Source organism: Eleginops maclovinus, chromosome 11 (assembly GCF_036324505.1).
Source record: "Eleginops maclovinus isolate JMC-PN-2008 ecotype Puerto Natales chromosome 11, JC_Emac_rtc_rv5, whole genome shotgun sequence".
Lineage (NCBI taxonomy): Eukaryota > Metazoa > Chordata > Actinopteri > Perciformes > Eleginopidae > Eleginops > Eleginops maclovinus.
Window position 1 is genome coordinate 21287562 of NC_086359.1, and position 24156 is coordinate 21311717.

The following is a 24156-nucleotide window of genomic DNA, read 5'->3' on the forward strand; positions in this document are numbered from 1 at the left end:
GGAACCACCTCCAGCTCAACGTAAGGAAGACCAAGGAGCTGGTGGTGGATTTCAGATGGCGCCAACTCTCCCCCCCACACCAGTGAACATCCAGGGAGTGAACATAGAGATTGTTCATCTGAACAACAAACTGGACTGGTCCGACAACTCTGCCGCTCTCTACAAGAAGGGACAGAGCAGACTCTTCCTGCTGAGGAGACTCAGGTCTTTTGGGGTGCAGGGGGCACTCCTTTAGACTTTCTTTGAATCTGTGGTGGCATCAACCATTTTCTATGGTGTGGTCTACTGGGGCTGCAGCATCACGGCTGCTGACAGAAAGTGACTGAACAGACTAATAAGGAAGGCCAGCTCTGTGCTGGGGAGTCCTTTGGACACTGTGGAGATGGTGTGAGACAGGAGAATGGCAGCCAAGCTGTCCTCCCTGCTGGACAATGTGTCCCACCCCCTCCAGGACACCCTGTCCGCACTGTGCAGCTCCTTCAGCGACAGGCTGCTGCACCCGCAGTGTCTCACGGAGAGATACCGCAGGTCCTTCCTTCCTGCAGTGGTCAGACTCTATAACCATCATGGCCCCTTGTAGACCCCCAAATAGGGGTGGGCGATATGAGGTAAAATTCATATCACGATATTTTTCACTGTCCAGACGATATCGATATTATATCACAATATATGAGGGGAAAAAATCTGAATCACATTTGAATAGCCCTTCTTAGTTAAATGACATTAGTTGAGGCAAAATATGTATTTTAACATCATAAATCGACTTGGCTGACTTCGCCGTAAACTCTCTCCCGACATTCCAAGTAAAGTTGAGGCAGGCATTTCTGGCTGAAGTACTTGCGGCTCGGGATCTCGTACCTTGGGTCCAGAGTTTGAAGTAACTTTTTGAAACCCACTTTCTCCACAGTTTGGATGGGTACCATGTCCTTCGCAATGTGATGGGTTATAGCCTCCGTGATGTCTCTCCATTTCTTGCTTGTCCGCTCATAGCGAGTACCGGCAGCGAATGATGTTTGTAGTGATTGCTGAAGCGATGGAGTGGAAGTCTGGCTTGTCTTTGGTCAAGCTCCTGGGCTGATTGCTTCTCGCATTTTGATGCAATCTGCATATTCTCGTACATGCATCGTTTTAAGGTGATTTAATAAATTGGTGGTGTTTCCACCTTTCGCTAAAACAGCACGGCGACACAATTTACATAAGATATTTTTTTGTTCGAGGTCGGAGATCTTATAACCGAACCAGTTCCACACCACAGAGGTGCCCCCTTTCTTTTTCACCAATTCGTCATCCTACACCTGGGTATTCTTTTCTGCCTGTTGACTCATCTGAAGTGCTGATTCTGTGACTGTCGCTTTAAATGTGAGCTGAGCTGAAGCTGGCCACGCCCCTTTGGAGCGCATGCAGCTCTCTGTCTGAAGAGAGAAGTTTCTAACAGAGAAACTCAGCTAAACGCTGCCGTGATTAAACCCCATGTTAAGTTTCCAAACCACATCCAGCATTATTTCTGAAACACTTCTCAGTGTTTACCGCTAGAACAGAGACATTATATGTATTATATACACAACAACTCTAGTCCCTCCTGCAGACATCCTGCTGAACACACAGACACACAGAGGTGCTGCGGAGGGGACTCAGCTCCGACTTCATACTGCGGATGATAGGTTGGCTTGTGTCACGTGGGCGGGACGTTGCCAGGAGATCAATCTAAAGCCAGCCCGCATTTCTGATATGACGTCATAACCAAAACAAATCTGGATCAGCTCGTTTGTACCCCCGTTTTTAGATATGTGGGTAAGGAGGAAAAGAGAGAGGGTTGTATTTTCAGATACTTTGTGGGTCTCCTTACACACCGGGGACACATTTATGTATAAAAGACAGCAAAAAGTACATTTTGCATGATAGGGGACCTAAATAATTTGATGAGTATCAACTTAGTGATTACATGTCCAATTTACTCCCAATAACTGTTTTTATTTCATGTTCCCATTTATTGCTTGGGATTTTGCAGACAGAAATTGATCTTAATAATACAAATCATTGTAAACATGCTAAATTGTTCCTAAATCACTTTTTGATTTATCTGTCTTTTTGTGTGATGAAAAAGCGGACGAACGATGGAAAAAGTTGATAATTTGATTTATTTCCCTAACAGTTTATATGCTACATTAATTGCTTTCTCTACCAGCTGCTAAAATGCCTGGAAATGTTCAAGACATTTTCACACATGGTTGCTGAAACTGGCTGAAAGTGGAAACAACAGAAGGCCAAATTACGCATTTTTCATTGCTTGTCCCGTTTGCTGTGAGGGCAAAGACTAGCTTAAAGAACACACAGTAGACTAACACGCACCGTCTGCCTTTTTATAGTACTTTGATTATATAGAGAAATTCCAGGCTTTATTCAAGGTGACTGATGCTTTCAGCTCCTGTTTTCTTCTGCTGTAACACGGTTGAAATTTAAATGTAGAGGAAGTGTCTGCGTATGACAGACTACAATTAGTTTTCTTCTATGCAATAAATTCTCTACTCTTTCAGACCAACTTTATCAATAAACATCATTTCTCTTCCTTCAAGGACTTCATCAACAAGAATGAAGCAGGTTTCGGGCTTGTAGTTCTTAGGAGACCTATTGCAGGATGTTGTTACTGTGCCAATCCAGACTGCACATGAACACTAAGCTCACTCCCTTGTAGTCTATTATGGTGCATTTCCACTGCATCTACTTGACTTGGATTGCCATTTTTGGTTTTTGGAGTTAGTGCCTGGTATCTAAGGTTCCAAGCTAGCTGAACTGGTACTAAAAGGATACAGTAAACCTCTTCAGACCACTCATTGCTCAGAGAAAATCATCACACATAACATCCTGCACTAACCCAGCATGTTTTAAAAGAGAATTACCTTCAATAACAATCGCTTTTGCCTTTTTCCAGTTAACCCAAATTTAACAAATGGCAGCTGACAAAATTACACCATATACAGTTCTATAAATAACTTTAAATATAACTCTTGCTGCAAATTATCAAACGTGTTTTGATTGACAGTTGATAAATCCAATTAGGCCTTCACTCTTATGTCTTCACTCTACGTCTTTAATTATTAATCCTTCTTTGGTGTTCAAGTAATTTTCCAGAGCTACACTTAATTGGATTACTTGTCTAAGTTTTGTTTGTAGTGCTACATGTTTTGCATTGATTCTTTTGCTAATGACGTTTGGCTTTAGATTCATTTATATTGTATGTGCTACTCTGTATTCATATATCTGATTTCCTGTGAGGATTGGACTCGGGAAATGTAGAGTTTTTAGCACTATTGAGCAATATTTTTATGAGTGGTTCCTTTTTGCATCATGCACACATGCACATTAGCAAGCATGCTGATGGTGAAATACACATTCCTTTCAACATTGTTATTCTATTCATCTGATCAGGAGCAGAGAGAAAAAAATCAGCACATTTGATCAACCTCAAGCTTACACACAACGCACTTTGGTTAAAAAAACGATGTTAACATATTGGTGTGCTCACTGTCTGGTCCTCAGCTAGCCTATTTAGCTCACCCCCCCAATTTCCGTGGTAAACGGAGATCTTTGTTGCTTTCAGAGAGGAAGCAGGCTGGATGTTGCTCAGAGATTGACTGCAAATGAGCAGAGATCAATAAGCTCTCTCTAATGATCGCTAATGCATTGTTGTGTCATTTAAAAGATTGCAATCGTCTTTCATTTTGAAGCGGAGAATACATAGCTAACCTGTCAGTTAAAGTAAAACACGCAGCAGTTTCACATGCAGCGTGCCGTTGTATTGCAGCTCAGCTGGAGCTGTCGGGAGGGGGGAGGGGGGGGGGGGGGGGGGGGACACACACAGTAATGATTACTTGCCAGCGTTTTGCCCTGCTAGATTTCACGTCTCAGATGCCTGGGTTGCTCCCAAAGAACACAATGTATAAAATACCATGAGTGGCCAAAAAACTTCATCACAACAAACTTCATTTATGACACTGTTGGACAAACACTTATCTGTGCTGGTAAATGAAAGAGTTTCAATATCACAGTTAATGTGTAAATTAAGACATTTCAGATAAGCTGTGTACAATGTTTCCTTAAGACGTTGGCACACTGTCAACACAAAACATGAAGCATATTATTATCAGTCTTGGTTTGCCAGATGCCTGTAATAAATGTTTTAATTGCCTGTTTGTGTTTTCCTGTGTACCTTCCAAGCCTCAGCTGATCCTGTTACATCTGCCTCTGTCAGACAGCCTCCCACTCTGTAGTGCTGTTTATGAAAGTTTTTTATTATACACCTTTCTGTCAGTGGCAGTTTATTATATTTTCACAGTTTGGTTCATACTGTTGGACGGCTGATTTGTTCTCCTAACTGTTTCCATGATTTACACTGTTAGATTTGTGCATGTTATTTAGCAATGAGAAAGTCAATGTGTGACGATGTGTTAAGGGTTTTTATAGTATATAAAAAAAAGCTTATGCAATGTGGCATATAGCCAGTCTAGTATATTATTTAATTAAGATAAGATAGCTGTTCAAGGTTAATTGAGGGAATACAAAAAAACAAAAAACATGTGTATTTGTGCATGTGATTATTTTGGAGTCACATACAGGCAGTGGCTGTCATTAACTAAAAAACAAACAAAAGTACAGCTCGAGGTTTTACTTTTAAACATACATCCGCGGAAAGAATAAAGAGACCACTTCAGGTTTATCAGTTTCTTTTGTTTTATTATTTATAGGTATGTCTTTGAGTTAAATGATTTTACATTTTTTATTGTGTTCTATAAACTACTGACAATTTGTGTTGGAATTCAACAGACACTGGAATGGCTGACATACACGTAGAGATAAAGATTTAAGACACAGTTGGAGTGGTCTCTTCATTTCTTCCGGAGCTGTATATCCATATCAACAGTTGATAAATGTAAAATATGCGTGCAACGTTGTACACTTGAAGACCACCATTTTTAATGACTTCAAATAATTTACACTCCCAGGTGTTTACTTACGCATGAGTGAATTTGTTCCAAAGCCCTCCTATTAGCCCTCTAATATTCGTCTGACTGAGTGTTTAATCGACTGGCCATCTCATAGCATGCACGGATGTGTCGGCACCACTCAGCCATGCTTCACACCACATTCTCGGAGAGAAGACGGACACAATTATTTTGCATTTCTCACTTTCCACATTCTCCTCATTCTATGTACGCACCTTATACTCCTGTAAGCGAGTTTTCTTTGCCTTGATTTAACTCATCTCATGCATCTTAACACCCACCACTAAATCCTCCCTCTCTTCACAGTGAGGGGAGAGTCCTCATCGCTGTCTGTGATATGCAGAGACAGATCACATACAATCTCAACTACATCGAAGGGAAGACTTTTTTTCCATTGCTTACCTTTTTTCCCCTCTATCTTTATATTTTTGCAATATGAGCGCCATTATGAAGAGGAGAGGACAGCCAGAACACTTGTTTTTTGGTCCATTTGAGCCATTGACTATTGTTAAAGACAGACCTGGAACGTTGCAAGCATATCTTTTTTTTATAGATATTTTTTGGGTTTTTTTTTGCCTTTAATCGGATAGGACAGTGTAGAGTGACAGGAAAGTGGGAGAGAGAGTCGGGGTGGGATCCGGAAAGGACCACTGGTCGGGATTCGAACCCGGGTCGCCGGTGTACGGTGCAGGTGCCCCAGCCAGTTGCGCCACGGCCGGGGCCGTGAGCATATCTTTTTATTGTCAGCTATTTTCTCCTTTGGACTAAGATACCAATAACACTCAAAATACAGGAGTACATTTAGTGATACTACTTAAACTTAATGGTGACGCCATTATTAGAAGGCAAAACCCTTTATCTCTGCTGACTCCTCTTTATTAATGCTGTAACTTAATAGCTTAGTTATAAGATTAATTATTTAATCTTATTTATTGATTTGAGATATGTTTTCTGTTCTATTGCCTAACAAAGGGTTAAGAAACTACCAGAATGCTTAGCGGCTAAAACAAGAGTTACGCGCGTTTTTCCTTAGTATAAATAGAAGTGCCACATATACGAAAAACTACTAGCATACATGGAGCTGTTGATGATATGTTTTGTGAAGTTTGCGGAACGTGTAATGGTCGCTACTGATTTCCCTAAATAAAGAAGCCTTTGTTTCATATCCGACGTCCTGCTGTTTATTTTGGAGGTAGTTAATCTACATTTTTGGTGCCGAAACCCGGGATAAGATGAGCCAGGAGGACTCAATCGGAGATGCAGCCGGAGCTGCGGGAATGACAGGAGACGAACGTCGGATAGAAGCGGAAAGAATGAGACGAAAGCGAGGTACAATCAGAGGTGCCACTACAAGACTTATTAATCAGATTGACTCAGAAATGGCCAAGCCAGATCCAGATACTGATCACTTGAGCACTTTATTGGAAATGCTGTCGGCTAAGGAGGACAGTCTGTCTGAACTCGACCACGGAATAGAACGGCTAACTACGTTGGATGACTTGGAAACGGAGATCGAAGCCTCCGAGGAATACAAGGAACGCGTCATCATGTCCAGGAGCCGTGCGCAGCGCACGATAAAGAAAATGGAGGAGGTGAACCAAAGCGCAGCACATCCAAGAGTGAGTGACGCTTCAGGTAACTCAGTACCACAGAGACAATCAGTAAAGCTACCAAGGTTGATTATTGACAAATACAATGGAGATGTCAGTATGTGGCAAGAGTTTTGGAGCCAATATGAGACTGCTATACACGAAAATGATGCACTGTGCAAGAGAGAGAAATTTACCTATCTGAAAACCTACCTCACTGATGCAGCTGCAAAGGCAGTAGCAGGACTGGTGTTAACAGATGTAAATTATGACAGCGCAATCACTTTACTGCAAAACAGATTTGGAAGGAAAGATCTGGTGATCAGTGCTCACATGTCAAAGCTACTAAATCTAAACCCTGTAAAGAAATCATCTGATGTGAATGCATTAAGGCGGTTATATGATGAATGTGAAATTCAGATTAGGAGCTTGGAGTCACTGGGTGTAGTGTCAGAAACCTACGGAAGCCTACTATGCCCAATCTTACTGCAGATGATTCCAGATGACATAGCTCTTGAATATAGTCGTCAGAGGGGAGTGGATGATGAATGGAAGGTTGCTGAAATAGATCACATTCCTACAGAAGGAGGTTCAGAGCAGGGAAAGAGCACTGCAAATGACAAATTCATATAGAACAGAACATAAAGCAGAAAACAAGCCATGGAAGCAGTCACGTTCATTCAATGAAGTGAAAATGAAAGGACCTAGCATGCAATCTGCTGCTGCACTGCACACAGCCAGCCAGAAGACATACAACTGTTTGTTCTGTGACAGTGCAGAACATAAATCTGAACATTGCCCAGATCACAACGTTCCTGAACGCAAAGACAAACTCAAGAAAATGGGAAGATGCTTTGTGTGTTTAGGACGGAAACACATTGCAAGATTCTGCAAGATGAAGGATGTGTCATGTGAAAAATGTGGAAGACATCACATTGCTGTGTGCACGGGTGAGAGAAATGAGGTGCAGCCCCACACTGTTACTGAAGATGCTGTTGTTTCCTCAGTCATTCCTCATTCAGTGAAGATGAAAACAGATGGACAGAACACTGTGCTGCTCCAAACTGCTAAGGCGTGGGTGCAAGGTCCATCAGGCAGAAAAATAGCTCGCTGCTTACTCGATGGAGGCAGTCAGAGAAGCTTCATCCATGAAAACCTAGTGAAGAGCCTGAAGTTACCAGTAATCATACAAGAGACACTCACTCTTCACACGTTTGGCTCCTCTGTCCCCACAAGGTCACAATGCAACACAGTTAAGGTAATCATGGAGAATGTCTGGGACAGCCAGCAGAGAATTGAAATAGAAGCTGTAGAAACCCCACAGGTGTGCTCAGCTGTGATGAAGGTTCCTGGTGACCAGATTCAACATGAGTTTAAGAAAAGGGGACTGCAACTAGCAGACTTCCCCGGCGATGACGGTGATCCTGAGCTCTCCATCCTGATAGGAGCAGACTACTATTGGCAAATAGTATCAGGAAGAGTGGAGAGACTCACAGAGACATTGGTTGCATTGGAGAGCACCTTTGGATGGTCTGTGCAGGGACCAGTGTCCATGTCAAGTGTCACAGAGGCTGCCTGCATGTTCATACCACTTGATGAAGACACACTTGTCTCCAAGCAACTGAATGCATTCTGGGAAATTGAGTCTCTGGGTATCACAAGTGACAAAACACAGAACCCAGCAGAAGAAGAGGCTCTGCAGATGTTCGAAAGAACGACAACCTTCAAAAATGGACGATACCACGTGGAGTTGCCATGGAAACCAGAAAGAGCAGAACTCCAAGACAACTACAGAGTTGCCAAAAAGAGGTTTGAAGGTCTGAAGAGAAGACTAAAGAAAGATGTAACATTGTACAGCAGATACAATGAAGTAGTGGAGGACTACTTACAACAGAACATTGCAGAGGATGTGCCAAAGGACAATGCAAATGCAGACAATGTGAAATACTACTTACCTCACCACGCAGTTCTCTGAGAGGACAAGGTGACCACAAAATTGAGAGTGGTATTTGATGCGTCGTCCCATGAAGATGGCTATCCATCTCTCAATGACTGTTTACTCACAGGACCAAACCTAAATCCGGATATTCTCAGCGTCCTGATTAGGTTCAGAAAACATGAGATCGCCTTCATGGCAGACATAAAAAAGGCGTTTCTGCAGATATCACTCGCCGAGAAAGACAGAGACGCAGTGAGGTTCCTGTGGCTCTCGGGCCCACCAAATGGAGAACAGGATGAAAGGCTGCGGATGCTGAGGATGACAAGAGTGGTGTTTGGAGCCTCCCCAAGTCCCTTCTTACTCGCCGCTACAATCAGAAAGCATCTGCAAAATTATGAAACCGAACAGCCACAAGTTGTAGAGACAATAAGAGAGTCACTCTATGTTGATGACTTTATTGCAAGCTCACGCACTGTGGAAGAGGCTTACTATGTAACAACCACCGCTAAGCAAATGCTGTCAACCGCAGGCATGGACCTCTGCAAGTGGATGACCAACTCTCCTGAGCTGAAGAGGAAATGGGAGGAGAGCACAACAGACCACACACTGGCGCCAGAGACACACGGAGCAGTGCTGAAGGTGTTAGGCTTAGTGTGGAGACCAGAGACCGATGACTTCACCTTTGACCTCAGACCGCTAGTGAGCATTCTAAAGCAAAAGAAGAACACAAAGAGGAGCATTCTACAGTCATCCGCACGTATCTATGACCCGCTTGGGTTCCTGACTCCCTTCACCATCAGAATCAAGTGCATGTTTCAAGAAATGTGGGAGAGAGGACTCTCCTGGGATGAGGAGCTACCACCCGATCTGACTCGAGAATGGCAACAGTGGTGTTTAGAACTGCCCCAGCTACACCAACTCGCCATACCAAGGTGGTACCGAACGCAGTCAGAGAACAAGCATGCCCTGAAACTACATGTGTTCTGTGACGCCAGTGAAAGAGCTTACAGTGCTGTAGCCTACCTGCAAGGTGAAACTCAAGATGGAGAACCTACAATGAGCCTAGTCGCGTCCAAATCCAGGGTGGCCCCTCTCAAGAAAATGACACTGCCACGCCTAGAGCTCATGGGAGCTGTGATCGGAGCGAGACTAGCAAACAACTTGATGATTACTCTGAAAATGGAACCAATTCAGATAAGAATGTGGACAGATTCTATGATTACGCTGCATTGGATCTGCAGCTCTGGTCAGAAGTGGAAACAGTTTGTCGCAAATAGAGTGACCGAGATCCAGTCACTGACCAACCCAGAGTCATGGTCACACATCGCAGGAAAGATAAATCCAGCTGACCTCCCCACCAGAGGACAAACTGTTGAAAACTTGAAACATAGCCATCTATGGTGGAATGGTCCCAGCCTTGTGACATCAGCCGATCAGTCAGAGGAGACTGATGATGATTATGTTCCAGAAAGGGCGACCACAGAACTCAAGTCGAGTCACCAGGTCACTGTACAGCTTGCTGCAAATGACGCAGACCTCACTGAACCAGTGCTGGAGCTAGCCAGATACAGCAAACTGAAAAGAGTCTTCAGAGTGACAGCCTGGATAAAGAGATTCATAGCAAATGCTCAAACAAAACCAAAGACAAGAGGAGAACTGACTGCTGACGAGCTCTTCGAGGCCGAAAGGTACTGGATCAAGGTAACACAACAACAGAGTTTCAGTCAAGAGATCAAACAACTAAAGACAGGAAAGGGCCTCAGTGACTGTAAGATTAAAGAACTCAAGCCATTCCTGGATGAACATGAACTGCTCAGTGTGGGAGGAAGGCTGCAGCAGTCTGACTTCACATTCAGAGAGCAGCCGCCATGGATCCTGCCCAGCAAGCATAAATATTCAGAAATGCTCATACAGTACTGTCATGAGAAGGTGATGCATTCAGGAGTGAGAGACACCCTCGTACAAGTTAGGGAGAGATACTGGATCATGCGCGCAAGGCAGCTGGTCAAGAGTGTTGTGGCAAGATGCACAATCTGCAAAAGATTCAAGGCAAAGGCTGGAAGGCAGATCACTGCACCTTTACCAAAGGACAGAATAACTGAATCCCCACCATTCGAAGTCACAGGTGTGGATTTTGCAGGACCGCTTTATGTGAAAGCGGAGGATTCTGTAAAAAAGTCATACATCGCGCTATTCACCTGTGCGGTAACCAGAGCCGTACACTTGGAGACATTCCTGTTAGCGTTGGAAAGATTCATTGCTAGAAGAGGATTATGCAAGGTAATCTACTCAGACAACGCAAGAACGTTCAAGAGAGCTGATCAAGACTTGAAAGAGCTGTGGAAAGCCATCAAAGACCCTGAACTGCTGCAGTTCTTCTCAGAAAGGGGAATCACTTGGAGATTCATCGCTGAGCGAGCAGCCTGGTGGGGCGGATTCTGGGAGAGGCTCGTCCGATCAGTAAAAACATGCCTGAAGAAAGTTCTTGGAAGAGCTTCACTCAACTTCGAAGAAATGTGCACAGTCCTGACAGAGGTTGAGGCTACACTAACCTCTAGGCCTCTGATCTTTGTGCATAATGAAGTGGATGAGCCACAGCCACTGACTCCAGCTCACTTCCTGGTGGGTAAACGACTGACCTCTCTACCACCCAAGCCATTCCCAGCTGAAACACAGCACCCAACTGCTAACAAGGCAGAGATCACACGAAGATGGAAGTACAGGCAGAGACTCACAACCAGCTTCTGGAATACCTGGCGCAAGGATTACCTACTAGACTTGAAGTCAGCACAACGCTGTGACACACCGACACCCACCCCACTGAAAGTGGGTGACGTCGTACTCATTGGAGAAGATCACACACCCAGACAAACCTGGAAACTGGGAAGAATCAAAGAACTGTTTCCAGGCCAAGATGGTCTTGTTAGGTCGTGCTCAGTTCGCACTACATCAGGGACTTTGTTGAGGAGACCTATTCAGTTACTGTATTGTCTGGAGATTTAGATGACCAGAGTAGTTCATCGGGGGGAGAATGTTGTAACTTAATAGCTTAGTTATAAGATTAATGATTTAATCTTATTTATTGATTTGAGATATGTTTTCTGTTCTATTGCCTAACAAAGGGTTAAGAAACTACCAGAATGCTTAGCGGCTAAAACAAGAGTTACGCGCGTTTTTCCTTAGTATAAATAGAAGTGCCGCGTATACGGAAAACTACTAGCATACATGGAGCTGTTGATGATATGTTTTGTGAAGTTTGCGGAACGTGTAATGGTCGCTACTGATTTCCCTAAATAAAGAAGCCTTTGTTTCATATCCGACGTCCTGCTGTTTATTTTGGAGGTAGTTAATCTACATAGCTGTTATAAATTCCTTGGGAAATATTTTTCATGGCTTACATTAAGTCCAACATGAGCTGCATTAGACTGTTGGAAACTTAAATTAAACGTTGCACGGTAACTGTTATTGTGACTCAGCTAAGCTTCAGCATATCAACAGCTCTAAATCCACTTGCAATTACTACAGTCATCCTGGAAAGACTGTAACTGCAATGTGAAGCTATATCTGAGGAGTGTGAGAGTGTATTCTGGGTCATGCTCACTCTGTCTTTACTGGCACAGTCTTCCTACTCCATTGTAGGGATTGTGATCTTTTGCTGGGTTTCTAATTACTAGTGGAGGGGCAAGTCTGCGGTCTCTGGTTCCAGAGTTGGCTTTAATGTCCCCGGGCTATAAATAGTGCAGGTGTTGGCTCCCTGTGAGCTGCAGCCTCTGCTCATGGTCTCAATAGAGGCAGAAATAGAGCTCTGCATGCACAAACACAGCATGCTCCATTGATTTAACTTAATGCAAGCTGGGCTTTTTTTTGCAGAACCCGTTACAGATATAACTATATAGACCCAAATTCATCCTGGGTGGAAATTAGATAGGTCAGATTTTCTCAAATAAACTCAAGACTGTAAATATGGGACACGAGTGTACGGGTCTGACCAACATATTTCTATTTCTGAATATTACTATGAAATATTAAAGCATTTTCATAGTTGCCTTCACAAGGACACTAAGCATTTTGGGTAAAATAAGTCTGAACATTTTTTCACAGCAAACCACAGTAAGCAAATGAACTATCTGAACTGCTGTGATATGAAAGGTTGAACATTTCCCATTGCTTCTTCATCCGTCAGTCAGTCCTTCATTTATTTACATTTCCATTTATCATTGTTGCTGAAAGATTATTATTTTTGAATGACCTGCGGTGTCTTAACTTCCGTCTGGGTCGTGCACTGCACTTTTGATAAATACAAGTTCATCCGAGGGAAGCTTCTTATTCACTGCAGGTCGGAGCAACAAGTTTTCAGATACATAACAAAGGAGTAAGTGAGCATCAGAGCAATTTAATGATCTTCGTTCCGTACCCAGTTGCTAAGCAACCTGCACTGTTCTGTCTGAAGCCACAGTGTCCCAAAAGAAACATCACGTCATTGGTCTGAGGAGGAATGGTAGCAGGGAATGCGAAACCATGGGTTAAACCATCATCGCTTTACTGCATGTTGACCCTCCCAGCATGCCCACATGATACATTTTCAAAAGCACCTCTGTACGCTTAAAAGAAAATGTTCACATTTAACCAAAGTTTTGAAATTATAAAGAGAGTTAATCGCCTCCTGCTTGGTGGTCAAACATGAAGATTGACTGTTACGTATTCCAGGCTGCAGATAATTGTGTAAGCCTGCTGGGCTAATCTAACAATGATTTCTTTGCTGGAGAGCCCTTGGAGAGAACCTGTTTTGTTCAGATGCCATAAACTGTACACCAGTGCACTGTATAAAGGAAAAAAAGAACAATATGAAACCACTGCTATAAGTTCCTCCCTCTGAAAAACATTGCTTTACAACAGTCTTGTTTTGGAAGCGAGCAGGAGAATAGAACATGCAGAACAGGAAGGCTTTGGCATCCATCATTCACTCCTTCCTTCACTTCGAGTCAATTTTCTGCTGTGAATCATAGAGGTGGAGGAGAAAAGAGATTAATAACTGGGAATGAGAGCTGTTCCTACAAAGCTTCAACAAAACCAAGCATTTTAGTTTCCTTTCTCACCAAATCCCAGGAGAGGGCTGCGTTTCCTTCTGTGGTTATTGTTCTGGCTGCACGGCGCACAGAAAACACAGCTTGTTCCAAGACAACAGTGGAAGAAATGGGCTTAGGCATGTTCTGGGAGATTCTATATGATTGTAGGCATTACATGTTATTCATTAAACACTTCTTCAGGATAAATGTACGTTCTAAGTCCTTTTTCTTGTTTTTGTAATGTCCTATATTCAGTTTAGTTTGGGTGACATCTCTAATGCATGCACACAATGTTTAAGTGCTGCAATAGGCCTCATGCTGTTTCTGTTGTTTCAATTACAATAATGCTGTTACTAGTGCATTCTCAATCCAACCTTAACAGATAAGATGAGCAGTCTATTGGTTATGCTCAGAGGTTTTCCTTCGAGGTACTAGATGGAGGCTCTCACGATCAACTAAAGTCTAATTAGAGCTTCCCCTCTGGCAATACAACAACACTTATATGCTTCAACAAAGCTCCCATCCGCTCTGAATCCAGGAGGAGGCTGGGTAAAGCTTTGCTCCTCTACTGGTTTCTAACCTCCAACCGGATCACACCCAGAAACAAAATCCTATTTACAAACTGTCCCCTAATCAGGAATCTCCAGGGATTCAGACATTACAATAGAATAGTTTAAAGGACACGTATCATACACAAACAAATTGATCCAAATATATCTACTCCTTTAGATTTAACAGATGATTGCCTCTGATCAGACATTTTGACTCCATTAAGGGAAAAAAATAGATGGAAGTGTAATAGAGTGGCACAGGAACGAGTCCTAAAACCCAGAAGTGAGTTAGCGTTTTACCACTTCTGGTTCCCTCGTCTCAGAGTCAGTGGAATTTCTCCGTAGGATTTTGGAAAATAGCTTGAAATAAGGTCTGTGGTTGACACAAATTCAAGAGACGGATCACGTTTTGTTCTGCGACATTAAATACATCAGCAGTGGAACTCCCCCCCTGGTGATTTTAAGACTACAGAAGTTGTCGAGGATGTTGTACGTCATTACGCCGAACACGTAAACACTCCCGCTAAGTTTGTTTGCCCCTGTTCTGCTTAACATAACATCACTCCTAGTTAAATTCAGTGTGGCTAAAAGGAAAAGATTTGTTAAAATACGCAAGCGCGCAAAAGTCAATTGAAAGGATCTTACATTGGCGTGCCGTTGAAGTCGTGTGACCCTGCTGTACTTTTCTGTAGTTTGTTTATAGCATAACGTTAGCATTTCTTCATGTACCTGCAGCTCATCGTCAACTCACTTACAGCTCTTTAGTCCCTTCTTCCTTAAAAAACTTTCACTGAATCTTTCAAGGGAATCAGTCTCCACGGCTTCACTTCTCCAAAGCAGATTTTCTTTCACCATGTGGCAAGCTTATCAATTTATAGTAAGTTGAAAACAAGCAGCATCACGAGCACTGTGTCTGTGTGTTTGCTGTGCGTGTGTGGGTGCCAGTGCTGCTGGCTGCCTCCTGAATGTTGCTAAAGCTTGGAGGCCTGTCGCTTGAACATGTTTGGTTTTAGTTGGATGCGACACTGTAGACAGAAAACGTGTGATATGGGAATTATTGTACTCTTACATAGGCTATGTTGTCGTTGGTGATGCATCAGACATGGCACTTGTTGCCCAGGGATTTGCTTTAATGACGTTGCAGCCTGGTGTATGTGCGGTTGAGTACATTAGTGAGAAAATTAAATCACTCGAGTTGGCTGGCTGAGCTTTGTTTTCATTTGAAGTTATTTCACTTAAATTAATGTTTGTTTTTGTGTGCTATTGCCTCAGGGACAAAAACTATTTATCAAAGTGTTGATGATAATATTTGAATCAACATGTCCCCGCAATGTACTTATCCAGAATAAATATATTTTTCTGAATTCTCGGCTCTGCACGGTGGCAGCATGAGTTCTAAGATTACTTGTAAAAATGACTTTTGGAGCAGTATTAGACTTCATCTGGATGTCACCAACACTACGCCAAGTAAATGTTGCTCTTTAAATGTGCATGTATGATCAACGACTGCTGAGTTTACTATATAAACCTAGATGCTGATAATGAAGCAATTGGCGATTTATATATCGTTTCTATATACACTTTATTATAAAGCCTAAGATTTGCTAAAGCCAAGACCTGTAAAGGAATATAAATGCATTGACCTTCACAAGGATCTCAAATGATGACAATTAATAACCAATACATAACCTAGCCAAAAGTATATTAAGTGTAATGATCTGCTTGCATAAAATTACAAAAACAGATGTTTTAGTAATATTATGTAATTTCTCTAGAGGTTAACATGAAATGTTGATATAAGAAATCATTGCAATTGTATTTAAATAGAGTACTTTTTGACTAATGACAGATAACAATTTACTCCCATCATGCATTGCCATGAGGCAAATTCAAGCAATGGGTTAGTTGTCAGTTGTAGACCGTTAAACAAATGGGCCCTTCTCACAGAAAGGGAATCGTCTTTAGTAATGGTGAATGTCAGAATCCAATAAAAGCTCTAACCCAGTGTGGTCACTGTCAGCAGTAGTGTGCCTGTTCAGGCAAACGGTTCATTTGCCTGAACATCTGTCAGCAATTGGGTGTAATTATTAAAGCCAACAAGGGCAGCTTCAAAGGCTCAAATCCGTCCTGCAGTGCGGCTCGGGCTGGGATCCCTCTCAGCACATTATTTCCTTGTTGCTTGTTCTCAAGAGGGCAGCATGCACCTTGTCTGATTTCGCTCCATGCTTTGTTTATTCATTGTTGTAGCGTTTTATCTTGCTGTCGCTACATATAAGGCTGAACCTTACAACCAATATCTGCATCCAAAATGGTCTTTATTGGCTTTTACACAAATATGCCGTTTCAGTTACACAGCAACACAAACTGTGCTGCTTTACGTCTTTCGACAGCCATAAAGGGCCACTCTGCCTGCTCCGCTTACTCAGTGATTAACATGAAAAAAGCCAGGCTGTATCTGCTCCTCATGTTTATTTAATCAGAGTAAATGTTGTGGGTTCTTGTGGCTCATGCTGTTTGTTTTTCATTAAGTCCTGGTCTCTGCTGGCGCTCTGCAGAAGGCCTGATTTCCCTCCTGTCAAGATGCTCAGTGAAAACAAACGCATGAACACAAACACATATGCAGTGCCATAAATACAAATGTGCAGGAATAAAGATGTGTTCTCTTTGATGCGCAGAAAGATCTGGTGTTTTCAGTATGGAGATATTTTCAGGACCTTTTTAGCAGCAATAATTTTGGGAATAATGCCAACCTCCCTCACACTACTGGCCTGTTGGCAAGCATGTTTATGGTGGACACAATAGAGACGTTTGAATGCCCCCACGGTACAGTATGTCAATTAAATGTTCAATTTAATGTATATAGCCCAATGTCACAAATTACACATTTGCTTCAGGGGACTTTATACATTTTTAAGGCTCTCACCCCTTTTTGGGAGAAAATCTGTTGTTGTGTTCCTTTCTGGAAGCGTGATTTAACCATGTTGCTAAGATTCCCCATTAGCTCAGCTGCCTTCGCTCCTGAGTCCTGTCTGCCCTCACAGAAAAGGAAAAGAAAAACTGTATTTGTTTAACAGCCAGACACAACCATGAAATCAGATTGGCATACACAGGATATCCCCTTGTCTTTTTTCACGCACCCTCCTGACTCAAATGGAAGGAGAAAAAAAAAAAACTCTGCTATGATGAGATTAGTGCCAGGAAATTGGCTGGGTGTCTCTGTCTGTGTGTATGCGAGTGCATTTCTTGAAGTGGACCCTTTCTTATCAGGCCCTGCTATTGCTGTTAGAGTGCTGTGATGAGAAAGATGGTGAACAAACAACTTGTAGATGGTTATGTCTGTCAGGGGAATAATTTACTGCCGACCTGAAAAGCTCTGCCTGCCTCAGTCAACTCTCCCGCTACTTCTGTATATCAAGGAGTTAGAGGCAGGTATTGAGATGCATAAACTGAAGGCTTAGTGAGTGTTTTCGCCCATGGTCCATTTTATTGCTGAAGCCAGTAGCGGCTAATTGTGAAAAGATTATTTTTGTATTTAATACAAAGTAAAAGTGTGTGTCTTTGGTAGAATCAAGGCATTGTGACTCTGACTCCACAGAAAGACTTGGAGGTTACCCATTGCTTTTCAATCCATGATTGTGGTTTTAGAAAAGAAGATTAGAAACAAGTGGGGTCAGACAAACATGTTATTTTTCCCACGTTTTCGATGCCAAGCATGGTCAAACATTGCATTTCTGCATCTAACATTAGCTCTGAAATGTTTTTACAGCTGTCTTTAATCTTAAGAATATAGTTTGTACCGAGCAATCTGGAAAATAAAGCAGAAAGTAGTTCAGTAGTATTTTCCACTGTTACACAAGAATTGAATTAATCCTCGTACTGTAGAACGAGTTTCCATGCATCAGTGGGTCATCACTGTAAAACTAACTTTGGTGTTTGCCCTGTGGATTTCTACTGTCATTTTCAATTTTTTAGAACATTTGATATCAATATAAGTTCAACTATGACACAAAGAACACACTTTAATTGTATTATTATATTGTATTCCTGAGTTGTAATGAACTCCTTCCTGGGCTGACAACAAGGTTTCAAGGTTTCAAAGTTTCAAGGTTTTATTGGTCATATGCACAGCAGATAAAACGTATATGTTGGCAATGTAAATCTTATGTCCCATGCTCCTCCAACAACTCAACATACATGGTGCAAATAAGATAAATAAAATAGTGCAAAAAGAGAGAAGAATATTTACAATAACAATAAAGATTTGAGGATGTGAAATATATACATATGTGGAATACATTGAGAGTATTTAAATACTTTACTCTGTTGAATGAGGAGGTATGCACAGATGCATATATTATGTATAGCAGATGTATATGGCAGATATGTATAATATATAGATATGTGTACTATAAACAGATATGTATGGCAGATGTGTATAATACATATATATATATATATATGTATGTGTGTACTATAAACTGATGTGAGTAGACATTCACAGAGCTCAGGAGTTCAGCAGTCTTATAGCCTGTGGTATAAAACTGTCTCTGAGTCTGGTGGTCTTGGTCCGGAGGCTGCGGTACCGTCTGCCAGACGGCAGCAGACAGAACAGATTGTTGCTGGGGTGATGGGAGTCCTTTAATATCCTACCAACCTTCTTCCTACACCGCTGGGTGTAGAGGTCCTCCATGGATGGCAGCTCCGTCCTGGTGATGTGCTGAGCAGTTTTCACCTTTCAACAACCTTCAAAGTGAAAGATAATCCTAAATACTGAAATGCAGATTTTGGGGAATTGTTAAAACTTTTACAACTCGTGTTTATGGCAATTATTTTTTAAAAGTTTTATTAAGTATAATGTTTAAAGGATATTGTAACTTTTTGAAGAAATACTTATACCTGAGCCAGACTGCATCTCCATATAGCTCCTTTTTTTCTGACCAAAATCGAAAGATATTTTGTATACAATAATGTTTAAAACAGAGAGGAAGAACACATTATCAACAGTCATCATAGTGTTTTAAATAATGTTCTTCTTCCCATCACAATTGGCCAATATTCAGTAAAAACATGCGATTGGGCGAGCTGCGTTAATGCTTTCAAGTCGCTGATCCATGATAGTGTGATAAGTAATGTGATCCATTGGGCCCCTAAATAATAGTCATGCTAATTCCATTGTTTGAATATTCATTTAGAAGATAGCTTATGTTCGAGTTATGCCCCAACAAGAAGCACCTAAGTTCACCTGGCTATGAACCATTAGATCACACATGGAGGTCAGCTGTAATTGGTTGCATCTTCTCAAACAGCTGTAGCGAATCACGCATCAATGTGTTGCACCCAACACTTGCTTACTCCTATTTCACACTTACTAAAAATGTTAATACTAGTTCAAGGACTCCCTTAAGAATGAGAGACATTTCGCTTCACAAGAAACTAGACAGCTGAAGCTGATGAGGGCTGTATGTCCTGGAGAGATTGTGCTTGTCAGTCTTAATTAGCATTCATCAGATCTCCTGTGACTGTTTACTGTGTCTTTTGTTGTGTAGAGATTTGAGACGTGTGTTGACGATGTACTTGGAGCTCGTGCCTGTTCATCTCTCATCAACATCCGCTGTTCTGCCACCAGTCATCTCTCACTTTTACTCTCTGCTGGGAGTCCACTCTGTATACTCATTAAACTGTCTCAGTAATACAAGCTGGTAAGACTGATGGATCAGCCCCTGTCATACGTGTTTGTTTGGTGGCTCAAATGCCATCAAAGATACATTGTCTGGTTGGTTTTATCTTTTTTTGTAGATGTTGAGTTCAGGGTGCTTCTGCCCACAGAAAATGGACATGACAAAGGTGTGAGGAGATAAAGGGAGACGGCTGAGACGAGTAGGAGAGAATGAATCAGATACAAATAGGACAGAAGAAGAATGCTGCATGATTTATTAAACCCTGCTCCTGTCCAGTTGACCAACCTAGCTCTTCCAATTCATTCCAGTTTATATTTTAAAGCGTAATAAAGTCTGAGGTGTCCATTGTTACATTCAACGCCTCCACAGCTATGAATCCTCAGTGACAAACCATTTTATTGAGTGCACCAGACGAAGCACAGTGTGATGTCTGGTCCTTTACAAACGTACTTTATAACAAACGCTGATGAGGAATGTTCAGGAGAAAATTGCATGCAGCCGCGATATGAATACAGTGCAGGTGTCTGGTGTTTGATAATGTACAGTTTTCAGGCGTCTGTTATAATGACACATCAACAGTGATTGTTCCCTATTAAGCCGTCATTTTAAAATCCTAATTCTATACATTTGCACACTTCAGCAGTCCAATAAAAAATCTCTGCACTTTTGTCATGTTCAAGGGTTTTTATAATTATGTGCACAGTAGCTACGTACAGTGTACTTATGGCCATGAACATTTTAAGTCCCAAACTCTTCCAACAATGCAACATATTATAAATAGGACATAAGACAAAATAAGAACAAAAATAAAGAAATAGTGCAAAATGTTAAGAATTTAAGATGCACAATGGTTGTGTATTTGGTGTGAACTGTAGGTCCTGCTGTGCACAGTATGTGTTGTCCTATATGACAAATTATTTAAAAAGTAATGTTATGCTTATATAATGGCAAATAAAGTCATCTGAATGCACATTGCATCCTTTGCAAAGTGAGGCTCAACATAAAACAATAAAAACACTAATGAGTAGAGGGCGACTTTCAGTAGTTAGATCCTTTTTGTTTTAAATACCAGGATTTGTTGTGAATTTGTTATCTGACATTGGACATGAAACATGTACAAATCCAAAATGTACCAAAATAATTGAATTAAGTTAGATAAAAAAGCTGCCTTTTAGATTGTAACCGGTTGTAAGGGTACCTGCAAACATGCATTTCCACTAAATGCCACAGTGTAATTACACTGTACACTGCCAGACAATCACAGAAATGAAAGCTTGTTGAGAGTGAGCCATATCGAGTAATTAGTTTCTTTTCAGTGTCAGCCCAATGCGCTGAAATAAAGAATTTGTCTTGCTATTGTTCGTAGGGCAGGCAAAAAAAAAAAAGCATAATTAATTCCAGGCAATCAGTTGATTCTGAGGCTCAGACGCATGCAGAAAGCTGGCACAAAGGAACTCAGCCCCATCATAACTTTGTCACTCAGGCTATTCTGTACAGTGACAATGAATGTCATGTTGCATTATTTGCCTTGGATCAGTGTGGGCGGGAAAGGCAAATAAGATTAGCTGATGCATGCACTTGTTTTCTATGAGTGACTTGAGGCCTTTAGAGATGGTTTAGTGAGTCAGTGGCAGTAGCACACCACACAAACTGACAGCATACATATCCATAACACTGGTGATGTAATTCTCTACAGGCACGCTAAGGCTGCTTCTAGGTGGTCCTTCAGCCAGTAACTGCTGCTGCTTGAGATGTGCTGGATTTCTTTTTCTCGCCATTATTTGGCAGAAAGCTGCCTGATTTCATTCCTTATATGCGCTGCACACCAAATATGAGTCACACTGCGGTTTCTGAGGGCTGTGGGATAAATCCTGGACTGGGGCAAGGTTTTGTAGAGTCCAGCTTAAATGTTGCTCAACAAATAAGCCATAAACCATTCCTAAATATCTTACTGCAGCATGTTTTAGCCGCAAAATACTTAAAAGTAAAATAACTCAATTGGAAGAAGGAGAATAAAAGAACAGCAGCACTAAGAATATATCTCTAATACGAATGCATTATATGCAGTGTGACACGTCATGCCTGGTTGAAGTAAAGCTAATTTCACTACTTTATATTCTGTGGGGCGGATTAATATATTACCATACATCATATTTGATAACACTTAACTAGTATTTACTTGGATGTAAAGCCTTGATCTTCAATTGGACTAGTAAATGGAGTGTGTTTGTATAGATTTTGAGTAAAGCTTTTTATAGCACATTTAAAGAAAGGATAATTAAAGTGCTTTAGCATTGTCCTGTCTTTACATTTAAAACTGTAATTAAAATACAAGAAAATACCATTTAAACAAGCTCATAGTATGAGACGGGTATAAGATATAATAATTTAGGTAGTATGACAAGACATAGCACATAGACATTAGACACTTCGCTGAGGACTTTTTAACTGGAAGCACATTTGTTTCCGTTTAAAATGGAGAAATTGATATTCACTTTAGGCGTAGGACTAACCTTTGCTGGAAAAGAAAAAACATAGTTTTTTCCCCGATGTCTGAAGGATTGGATTTACTTCTTTTTTTTCAAAGCATTAATAAACAAAAACAAATGATGTCTGTGTATGAAGAAAATGGACGTTATTTTTCCTCGTATTTTTTTGTTAATTTCTTTGTTTTGTGTATGTTTTTATTTTTATTGGTTTTCCATTATTTGGTAGGTGGTGTATTCTTTTTTATGATTTGTTTGTACAAAAGTATTGATGTCCTTAAAGGATACTTTGTATTAAGGTTTGTATTGTGTCAAATTTGTAAATAAAATCTAAACTGCCATTTTTTCATAATAAAAGATAAAAAAACTAAACAAAACAAGACATCACGAAAGTATTGGAAAAACAGCAACAGCATCCAGTCTCGTCACTATAATTAAAACGATAGCTGTACACATGCACTCAGGGAAAAAATCCCCATTCATACCGTAGATGAAATACCTTGACCTTTTTAAAGAGTCCATGTATGATTGGTTCTGCTGCCAATATGTACTCTACCTTGTCTTTTCAGCTTTCCTGTGAAAATGTTGCATAGACATGTCATAAGCTCCGCTGTAGCAGCTTTTCACCACCAGTCAGCCTCCACTCTCCTGGCTGCTCCACCAGCTCAAATGTCTCCCTGGGGATAGTACAACCGGTGCCTCTTTGGTCTACAATGGAGCAAAGCAGGTCACCAACTCAAATAAGAAAGCTGATTTGTTCCATAAGCTTCACTGTTCACTGCTGTGATACATAACCCAGTCTCTCGGTAGCAGATGAGTGGTTCTATTGATCAGCCCCGTCAAACTCCATTAACCTCATGTGTGGACCCTGCATTGCTGGAGTTGTAGCTTATCGGTTTACTTTCAGAATACAGTTTACTTTTGAAAGAAGAGTCCTCTGATGTGGTTTTTTATGCGTTAATGGACAAACTGAACTGAAATGTTTTGATGTCTTTTGCTGTGCCTCTGCTGATCTGCTTCCTTCTCAGAAATGTGCCTTTAGGTGAAAACAAGCTGAATGAAAGTTACTGATCATTATCATCCTTTTCCTTTCTACTTAAGGCCGAGCTTGAATGTTGTTTACAGTCTTCTGATCTGATGCTCCCTGTATCTTCAATATCCTAGTTTGCTTCTTTACTGTTAACTTTTAACAAAGCAACATTTTTTGTTGTGCTGTTCATTGTAAAAAATGTGTTAACTTCACTGCACTTCTTTTCTAAAGTTGAGATGTGTTATCTGTCTCAGGCTTACCAGAGCATATACTGTCCTTTTTGTAAGCTCTGGAGTGTTGTATTAAGCAGATTTACTCCAGGTATAGAAAAGAAAATGATTTACATGTTGATGATCTGAACTATTGAGAGAATATACTCGGTGGCTTCTGTCATCTAGCTTTCAGACGTTATTGCTGTATTGTCAAAGGACAGTCATAGAATACACGCTCTAACACACCTTACCAGAATGTTGGTTTTGGCCTAATCCAGCTTTCTCTTCTGTCATTTTCTCTAAAGAAGAACTTGACACTGATGCCCCAGGAGTGCAGAGAGAGCCAGGCAGGCCCACTACGCAAGAAAAAGGCTGCCAGGGTCCTCAACGGCCTGAGCCTGAACCCCTGCAAGAATCACCATCAACAGTCTTCAGACCAGGAGAACAACCCCCGCCTGGTACACACACAGGGCAAGAAGAAGAAGAAACACCTGAACAAGAAACACAAAAGGGTGAGTTTAAGATCTTTCTGTCGCACAGTATTGATACAGTTATCATATCTGCAAAAGATCATTTATGGCAAATGTAGCAGAGAACTACAGTTA

General features: G+C 41.3%; 1 protein-coding gene across 5 annotated transcripts in view; it reads left to right on the forward strand.

Moving 5' to 3' along the window:
- Window positions 1-24156, forward strand: part of auts2a (activator of transcription and developmental regulator AUTS2 a) — a 306284-nt gene that overhangs the window by 42187 nt on the left and 239941 nt on the right. For all 5 annotated transcript variants that reach the window (XM_063894507.1, XM_063894509.1, XM_063894508.1 and 2 more), the window contains exon 2: window positions 23857-24063. In XM_063894507.1, the coding sequence (XP_063750577.1) occupies window positions 23857-24063 (207 nt within the window). The remainder of the gene's footprint in view (window positions 1-23856; window positions 24064-24156) is intronic.